At 36.5% G+C, this 9,811-nt stretch overlaps 1 protein-coding gene across 9 annotated transcripts in view; it reads left to right on the forward strand.

Moving 5' to 3' along the window:
- The window catches only part of TBC1D1 (TBC1 domain family member 1), a 106,744-nt gene extending 97,601 nt beyond the window's left edge, over positions 1 to 9,143 (forward strand). For all 9 annotated transcript variants that reach the window (XM_027686480.1, XM_027686484.1, XM_027686485.1 and 6 more), the window contains 3 exons: positions 3,468 to 3,637; positions 6,367 to 6,537; positions 7,805 to 9,143. In XM_027686480.1, coding sequence (XP_027542281.1) covers positions 3,468 to 3,637; positions 6,367 to 6,537; positions 7,805 to 8,005 — 542 coding nt within the window. In that variant the 3' untranslated portion in view covers positions 8,006 to 9,143. The remainder of the gene's footprint in view (positions 1 to 3,467; positions 3,638 to 6,366; positions 6,538 to 7,804) is intronic.
- The last annotated feature ends 668 nt before the right edge of the window (positions 9,144 to 9,811 follow it).

Here is a 9,811-nt window from a genome sequence, read left to right on the forward strand (position 1 = left end):
CTCTCCACTTCTTGTATCTTTCCCAATCCGACAATTGATCCTCCACAGGGTAGATTAGAGCTTTCTCTCCAATTCCTCTTGTCTGATGAGAAGCTATTTTCATTTTCCTTAGTCAGCCTCATTTTAGAGATGCAATGAAGAAATTATTTTTTAAGGTATTAATATTGATACTTTCCTGACTTAAAAAAAACATAGTCTTATCTACCACAAATAATTAATATAGAGCCCAAGAAGAACCAACAAGAATCCTGTCTTGTTTCTGTTTAAGAGCATGCTAAAAGTAGTGCTAGAAAAAATCACAGTGAAAAGGATGGTGTATATATCTAAGCAGAACTGTATGTCCTATGATTAGCATCTGAACTCCAGGTAAAACAGCAGGGTTTCTTTTTCCTGGAAGAGTTCAAAGTAGGCTAATGTACTTCAACAAGTATCTAGCTGACACTAATAATCTGTAGGAATTAAATGAAGTGCTGTATGTGAGTGTTAAACACTGAGTTTATAATCAGTTTATCTCTCAATTATTCTTAATCATTCATAGTATTGTACATGGTAAGAAGAGTCTTTGAATTGGACAATTGACTGCAGTGAGGTTATAAAAGTGCCTTGTATATCCAGTATATCTGGATTTCTGCCTTAATACACAGATTAGTACTTAACCTGTCATTGCAGGATTGTAGGGCTTTAGAAAACAAAGAGTTTGCATTAGAATAGAAGGCACAGATACATGATCTTCACACATCTGATTTTAGATCAAGGAGAGCAAATCATGTGTGACGGAAACTGTTGCCTCTTAAAAACCTCAGTTGTTTTTTTAGAGAGAAATTTCAGCATGACCAACACTTGCAATTTTTAATGTTTCAAAGTGTTTAGTAGTTTCCTTAAAACAGTGATTACTAGAGCTATGTAGGTTGAGAACATTGGATACTTTCTTACAGTAGAAAATAAAATCTCATCTTCACCTATACTAAAGACTCTGAAACATAACTTTAAACCTAAAAAAGACTTAAGCTGTCACTTTGCTAGTGCTTATCATTAGCAGTATGGCAAGTTAGGATCCAATAATTTCTGACCTAAGTGTTCGTACACTTTTGCAGAAATATACGTATGTTTTCATTGCTCACTTTTTAGACCCTTGGGGGATGTAAGAATGTTGATGCTGAAGTAACTGATTTATCAGTTACTAAGACTGTGAGATTGCACTGCCACTTTCTAGCATGGTATCTCTGAACCTTTGATATCTGAAGCTAGCCCACTGCTATTTAGTAACACAGTTGTTACAGACCACTTCCTTTAGATTTCCATAGAATGTGCTTTTTGCAGGCATCATACAGGCAATATGTAAAAGAAGTGCGTTAGACTGTTTTATGAGTCAAATAGCAAAACTCCTTTTAACTTTTTAATTATCTGTCCAAATTTCTTCTGAGCAGGATCTGATTAAAATACAGTGTTAAGAAATATGTGTTCGTTAGTACCCCTGCTTACTTATTAATAAAGGAGTCTTGATAGAATAGTGTTTATTTTATTTCAAGTTTGTATATAAACCTTAATTTTTTTTAATCCCGTGGGCTGCCAGTCATGCTGACATTAATTTGGGTACCTTCACTGTATTGTTGTTGGCAGGAAGCCCACTTAACAGGAAGTGGGGGGAGTGGATAACAAACAAGTCTTTGTTAACTACTGGCTGTTTTAAATGAGAGAGGGATTTGAGCCGTATATTACCAACTCAGCTCGTACAGACATTAATTAACAACTTTTAGGTCACCTTGAGTTAATCTGCATATCATTATGGAGCAGGTGCTGAATCATAAATACACATTATTTTCAGCTCTCCTTTTTTTCATTTTGTGTTTCCTAGCTGCTCTTTAGCTTTCCCTGTCCTAGTATAGAGCTTTCCCTATAACCATTTTCCCCATAGTTTTGAGTTTCAATAGAGAATTGAAGCAGATGCCTGCTCAGTTACCACTTTTTAATCATTCCTGCCTATGGAGTTCAAATTCAAGTCAGCACAAAGTTGAAAAATGTTACACTACTTTTAGGACAAACAGCAGCAAAGTGCAAGATTTATGGTTAGTTATTACTTGTGCTTTTCTTTCTTGGAGAGAAAGAGAGTGAAATGAGTTATGGCTTCAACAGTACAAGCGAAAAAGTGCAAGGCGGGAATTTCATTGTGATACAAATTCGGAAAGAGTTTGCATTTACTAAGAAAGGCAGTTAGCCAGTGTTTTCATAGGTTTTTCGCTACATCAAAGATACCTGTAGTTTTGCTAGTAGTTGTTTCCCTTACTGTGTGGTGTTTTTTTTCCTCTTTCTTTATTCCTTTTTTTTTTAATAAGACATACTATTTTTTGGTACCATTGTGCTACTTTGTATGTGATTGTGACTTCATTCACAGCTTCAAATACAAAGCAGGGAAAGAAAAAAAGAAAAGCCCTTTCAAAATAAGTACACATTTAGGAAATATGATAAAAACCCAGAGTATCTACTTTTCCTTTTTCCCCTCCATCAGTATTGTTTCATATGTTAGATGCTTCTGCCTATAGCAAGTCCCTCAATAAAACAGATTCTGAGTTACAGTAGCAGGAAAGTCAAATGCAGAGCAATGCTGTTTATACAGGTTGGTTTTGTGAAGATGGCTTTATTGTCTGATGCTTTCATTGCAGACTTCTATTTCTTTATAAATACATAGGCACTTTGTAAAGGACAAGGAAAGAAAGGATGTTACATTGAAAGGTCACTGTATACTGTGGTTTCAGTGTGCTTGAATGTATGCCACGTGCTGTCATTGCAGGGCCACCTGCAATATTTACACTTGAGCTGTATTACTAAGATTTCAGGGTACTTATGAATATAGTCATTAGAATATTAACAGAAGTGGTTGAGACACACACTAAAAATAAACATATGCATATGAAACCTGATGCTGCTGGAAAGTGTGCATTTAGCCTCATGTGCTCAGTGTTGTATTAGCTGAGGTTTTGCAGCTTTCTCCACCAGATGAGAAAAGAACAGAATTTCAGATCTTCAGTTGTGTCTTCAGGTTTAGGTTTTACCTGTTGTATTAGGATTTTTAAAGGGCATTGGGATTAGTTTTCTATTCAAATTTGTATTCTCATGAACGTCAAAAAAGCCGACTAAACTATTACATGCACAGAAAGTGGCAACACTGACAAACTCTACTACCTGGTTTATTGTGTACTTAGCTTAAATTTCAACTGGATTTTTTTTTTTGGTGAAAACTAAGTGAAGAAATTAGTAAGTGATTGTGATAGTCAAGTGTGCTATTCACAGTAATAATCTTGATCCTATAAAACTTCTAAAGCCATAGCCAAAAGCATGTGTCTGGCACAATATATCTAACCTCCAGGTTGGTCCTATGAGAAGTAGTTGTCCTTGGATATTTTATTGTTTTAACATTCTTGTCAAAAGATGTGATTGCTTGATAGAATCTTTTTTCTTTTTTTCGGCAGATATGCTCTTTCTTCAGGGATCAGAGGCTATATTTAAAGTGGCTCTAAGCCTTTTGGGAAGTCACAAGCCCTTGATTCTGCAGCATGAGAACCTAGAAACTATTGTTGATTTTATTAAAAGCACTCTCCCCAACTTGGGTTTGGTACAGATGGAAAAGACCATTAGTCAGGTATGAAATATTCTGAACGTATGAGAGGTATGCAAAGGAATGCTCTTTTCCTTGACAGAAAACTCCAACAGTGTGCTACTTCTAGCTGAGAATTGTGTTATTGTAGTTCCAAAGATGTTGAAAACTTTTGGTCGCAGATGACTTGTATAGTAGCTTACTATTCATATATCTACATGTTGGTTATAGTCACTTTATGAAGCCTTTAATGAAAGAATCTTGCCCTCCAAGTCTCATTTCGGAAGCAAAAATTGACTTACAAGAACCTTTCAAGTGTTGACCTTACTTAATGAAATTAGAAGCCTCCCTCCATTGACTTTGTCTGTACTGGCTTTTATGGTGCTGGTTCGGTATGTAAAAACGTCATTCTGCCAGGAGCACAGGGGGCAGTGCAGGCTCTTGCAATGAGCAGTGACTCTCGATAGCAAAAACTGGGAGTCCTTGATAATTTTTTTTTTAACAGCAGACAAGGAAAATGATGCAATATTGCTAAGCTAGCAGGATACTCCAAACGATAACTGTGGAATTTGAAAAAATCACAAATTATTGCAGTTAAAGCTTGCTTGTTTAAAAACCTTAAGTGTTGTCACACTTGACATCTAAACTGCAGCAGGCAAATAGAAGATGGGCATTAGCCTGTTTTTCTGAAGGCCTTCTGTGGTCCAAAGCACAGGGGCTGTACTGCGCAGAACTGGAGATGCCCACAACTCACTGAGGGCTGCAGGAGATCAAAGCCTGTGGCTTCACAAAGAAAGCAGGCAGCAGCACATTGCTGCAGGCTTGTGAGGGGCTCCCTTCTGAGCCTAGGCAGAAAAGCTTCCAGGGGACACATGCTCATATTAGGATCAGAAAAATTGGTCCTCGTCCTTACTATGAAAGGAAGGAGGGGAGAAGTAGAAAGTCTGTGCGAGGGGAAGAAAAGCAGGCAATTTCCAGTGGCCTCAGGGGGTTGTGTGTTACCTACCAGGCTGAAAGAGTTGCAGTGTTTAGGTGACCTGCAGAAAACTGTGCTTTGAGCAGGAAGGAGAGATGTTCTGTTTAGGCAACTCTGACTGCTCTAAATTTGAAGTGGATAGGTAGAAGTGAGTTGAAGGGAGAGCAGTTCCCATACTTTGATCAGGGCTGACTTTGAAGAGAGCAGCTGTTTGACCAGGCCTGCAGTCCATACGGAGCTCCTGGACTAATCCTCGTGCTCCTCACACTTTCTGTAGCATGGCCTTTGGTTCACATGCCTTAACATGCCTTCTGGTAGCTAGTTTTCAAGTCAAACTTTTGATTTGCCTCATGTTTCCCCCGCTTTCAGATTTGATACTCTGGTTATGACAGCAGGGATTTTCCTCCTTCCTCAGGAGCACAGAGGCTAGAAGTGGCAGAGGTCATGAGAGGAACTAGCATTCTGCCCTGCTGAATTGCACTGCTTGTTTTATTGAAATTTCAACAGAATGTCTTCTCCAGAGATGCTCAGATCTACAGAAAATGAAAGTTCCATATGTGTAATCAAACTCAAAATTTGACTTTATTCTACAGCTATTCATCTATTCTACAGAAGGCTGAAATACATCTATACTTAAAAGCTCAGTATATATGTTTCTGCTGTTATACAACTGTGAGATAGGGTATTTTAGCACATGTACCATGTGACTGAAACATTTCATAAACTGATGTTTTCTTTAACCAACAGTTACAGTTTTGTAGACAGCGCAGATAAATAAAATAGGAAATTGTTCTTGTTATTTCAGCAGGTATTTTAGATAGGATTTGACATTTGACTCATTTACAAAAGGAATAAAGTACAAGAAGTTTAAAAATAAAGAATAACCCATGAACTTCTCTTCTTGGGCTATTTTTCAGATGTATCTTTAAATCAACTTTTATTTCTTCTATGTTCTGTGATTGGCACACTTTTCCTTTTAATTTACCATCTTCACTGCTTTTAGAGGAGATAAATACTTCAGGGACATTGGAGTCATATGAATTTGCCATAAATTATTTCAAGGCAAATGCTTGCCAAAACCTAGAAAAAGGAAAATACAATAGTAGGGTTTTTTCCCTTGGGTCACTCTGTGCACCTCAATTTATTTATCTGCTTTTAAAATAGAAGGTTTTCTTAATACTCATGTATAAGGCTGAGCATTCATTTCAGTGATTCATAGTTAACAGTAATAGAAATCTACTTGGACATTACATAATGTTTCCATTAAGTTTATTAGTGTAAGGATAGATTATTTCATTTTCTGTCAGTCTGTAAAGGTACTGTAGAATTATAAATAAAGCCAGCAAATTTTACTGGTTTTCATTTAAAGCTTTTATTCTGCTTAACCTTACACTTTTACATGGACACGTTGGTTTGGGCCACACATTTTCTAAAGTGACAACTAATTTCAAGTATGTCTAGGAGGGTTTATGCCAACCGGAGATGCATTAAATTTTGAAAGGGGAATACCCTACAAAGTCTACACTTCTTGAAAGCTTTAGTGTAAGTAGTTTTGCTGAAGTCAGGCAGCAAATCAGTGGCAAAGTTTTTAAGTAGATCTAATGCCAGTGTATTGCACCCTACTGCCAGAGTATTGCCATTTCCAGAGCAGGAAATGTGAATGCCAAAAAGTAAGGCCTTTTATTTGTATGCAGTCATTAGATATTTAAGTCTAGATCTAGACCCATAGATTTTAAAGCATTGAAAGAGCTATGGTTTTGATCTGCACAGCATCTAATAATATTTTTATATACAACAGGTGTTTGAAATGGATATTGCCAAACAGTTGCAAGCTTATGAAGTTGAATATCATGTGCTTCAGGATGAGCTTATAGATTCATCTTTAAATGACAATCAGAGACTGGATAAATTAGAAAAGGCAAACAGTAGCTTGCGCAAACAAAACTTTGATCTCCTGGAAGAATTGCAGGTACAATTTATATTTCATATTTAATTATCATTCTAATTTATACACCTTTTCAGAAGAGACTGTTCTACACCACAGTGTTTGGTCTAGTGACTTCAAAGTGTAGCCACTTTCAAGTTTTATTTAGTTTAACCCTTAAAGTTTAATGCAGAAGAAATTCTGAGAGGGGGATGGATAGAGCATATGCTTGTAGTTAGTGAAAACTTGATTCATCACACTGTCTCTTCTCTTGAAATTAAAATCGTAGCTGTGGAAGATAACTAAAAAGACACCAAGTGCTTTTTCAACTTCATTTTTACATTTTCAGTCACTGCTTTATTTTACAGCAGGGATAGTAGTCTATCAAAAATGGGAAAACTAATTCCAGTGTCACAATTTAGAGATACATTAGAGATAGGATACATTGTCTGTAAAGACATACTTTTTATTACAATTACAGTGCATCACCAGATAATGTGAGTTTGTCAATGTTTTGCCTGCAAAGGCTGAACTTTTTTACCCACCATAAAGGGCAGTGAGCTCATCAGAAAGGCAAATACTTCCCTGAAAGCCAAGACCATCCAGTACCCTTGTCACCAACTGTTATCCAGTGCTGAAACGTCCAAACAGATATTTGATGTTGTCAAAGTATCTCAGCTACAGATCTCACATGATGAGTTTGAACGATCTAACACTTTGTTTCCCTGTGAAGTAGAATGCCAATATGTGCAGCCTTTTGGAGGAGCATTTTTTTAATTTTTCAAGATGCATTTTCCATGTGCATATTGCTCTAAATCCCCTCCTTCCCCTTTGCCTCCAAATTCATTGGACTCGATGTTGAGATGAAACGAGGACGCAGCTAACAGGCTGAGTTGTCTTTGCTTTGCAAAGCAACAAATGTGACTGGCCAAAAATGCCTCCCTACTTAACCACACAGAAGCTTATCTTAACCTGCAGTTCTTTGGTATAAAATTTGCAAACTTGGTGGCTTTCTAATTTCATTACTTTACATTATATTCTGAGTTTAATTGTGAACTAACCAAAGCAATCAAGTTGAGACAGGGAAGTTTCTTCTTATAGACAAAATCATAGTTGTACTCTAAAGTGCACTGATTTAATAACATTCATACTTGCATTTAACTTTGCAATTTTTTGTAATTTATTAAGTATTTTGTATGTATTCATGTATCTCAAAAAAAAGTTTAAAGATGGTTTCAGTCATTAATGAATTTACTTTTTTTTTCCCTGTCCTGTCCTTCCTCCCTCTCCTTCTATCTTTTGACTTTGAAAGGTGGCTAATGGAAAAATCCAAAACCTTGAAGCTACAGTAGAGGTCTTATTGACCAATGAAAGCAAACTGAAGCAGGCCATTCTCACTCTTGAGCAGGAGCGAGCAGCTTTGCTGAAAGCAGTGGAAGAGATGCAAAAAAAGATTGGTGATACAGATGGGAAGCCTTTACTTACTAGACAAGAACATATGGATGCTGACTGACATGCACAGTTGGAATGGAGCAGACAAGCTGAGCGAGAAACAAAGGGAAGAACAGAGTCTTTTTGTCATGATCCGTGGGGATTTGACATTGTCACGTTCATTGTACATGCCTTACTGTAGCAAAGCAAGATACAGGCATGGTGGCTTCCCATATCAGAGAAGCTTGTTTCTTGGGGAGAAGACTCTTTTCTTCTTAGTATGTAGAAAAACTATGAAGAGTAAGATGCCACATAATAAATAATAAGCAGGAGAAACTTAATAGTTTACAGTCATACACAATACACTGTAAATAGGCTATGGATTCTTCAGTAAGTGCTTCTGAACCTAAGTGCTCTGGGTTTGTCACATTTTTTGGTTTTGTCTGGATTACCACTTTGTTAAATAGCACATCCTTTAGAAGGTCCTTTGAAGAAATATGACAGTGTAAAACCTTTGCATGGATGACTGCCCCATTGCAGCTATGCAGTGGAAACATTTACAGAGAGTTTTGTGATTGGACTTGAGATTTTTGACAGTGTAATTCCCCTACATCTTGACTGGGTTCTGTTAATTATGTTTATGCTTCAGAAAACTACTTCCTTATGCTTGAAGGTGTCAACCCATTGGACTCCAGGGAGCTGGACTTTTATCATATGTAACTATGCATAATTGGGGGGTTGCCATCTGTTTTTATAAGTATGTTGGTTTAGTATATTTTTTGTTTAACAGCCATTAATTTAGTGTATTGTTGGTTGGCATTATCTGATAAACATACTGTATATAATAACTGCATTATTCTTAACAAAATATATTGCCATTGATTTGGTGAAGCCTGTGACTCTTGTAGCATCATCTGAGGATTTATATTCATACTCTTCAAGTTTCATCTTATTTATTTCTGATCTGCTGTGTGATGTAAGACATCTTTTTGCTGGGAAACTAATGCTCATTGTCATTTTCCCTTTATTTGGTACTTTGTGCCCACCCATCCTCTGAGAAATGTTCTTTAAGACTTTTTCTGAAGAAGTGGAGGCATTTCAAGAGCTTCATGCTGTGCCACACATGCTTAAAATGTTTTATAAACAGTATTACAGTTCTGATTGGGACACCATTCTTTTTTGCAATGCATCTTTCAAGTAAGATTACATATATAAAAAAAAATTCTCACTTTCCTTAATACAACAAAAGTAGTTTGCAAGCCAATTAAAGCACCACTGTGCAGTGATATCTATGAATACCCAGTTGTTTAGGTTTGCTTCAGAATTAAGAATAGTGCCAAGTTTTGTTCAGTCCCCAAGCACAGTTTAATAGGCATCAGTGTTTTGTTATGGTGAAGATTGACCCAGGACATGACTTTTATATGTTTGGTTCTTGCAAATCCATTTTGTATTCACTTAGTATTGAAATTTCACATCAATCAGTTATTATTAATCCACTTAACCCTTGAGCTTGTTTTATTATTTGGAAATCCATAGTGAAGCTCATGCTTCATGTTTAAAATCTTGTCATAATGGACCTCATACTGTTAGAGCACTCAGTAATGTTGCATTTTTACAGCATAGTGTCATAATTCATACATTGACTTCTTAACAAGAGCAATAAAAAAAATAATAATCCATGCCTACATCTATGTTTGTACGTTTTTTGACATGTAAAAACAAAAGCACAGTTGGTGGGGTGACAGTTCAGAATTGTGTAAGATAAAACTTTCCCTGAAAGAAAACCGTCTGCAGTGGTTGTTAATTTTATATGTACAGATGGAAAATTCATTTGTACCCACAGAAAATTCAACACCCTGGTACAGTGAAACAGTTACTTCTATATAGT

This window comes from Neopelma chrysocephalum, unplaced genomic scaffold (assembly GCF_003984885.1).
Source record: "Neopelma chrysocephalum unplaced genomic scaffold, ASM398488v2 Primary Assembly neopelma1_71, whole genome shotgun sequence".
In the NCBI taxonomy this organism is placed as follows: Eukaryota; Metazoa; Chordata; class Aves; order Passeriformes; family Pipridae; genus Neopelma; species Neopelma chrysocephalum.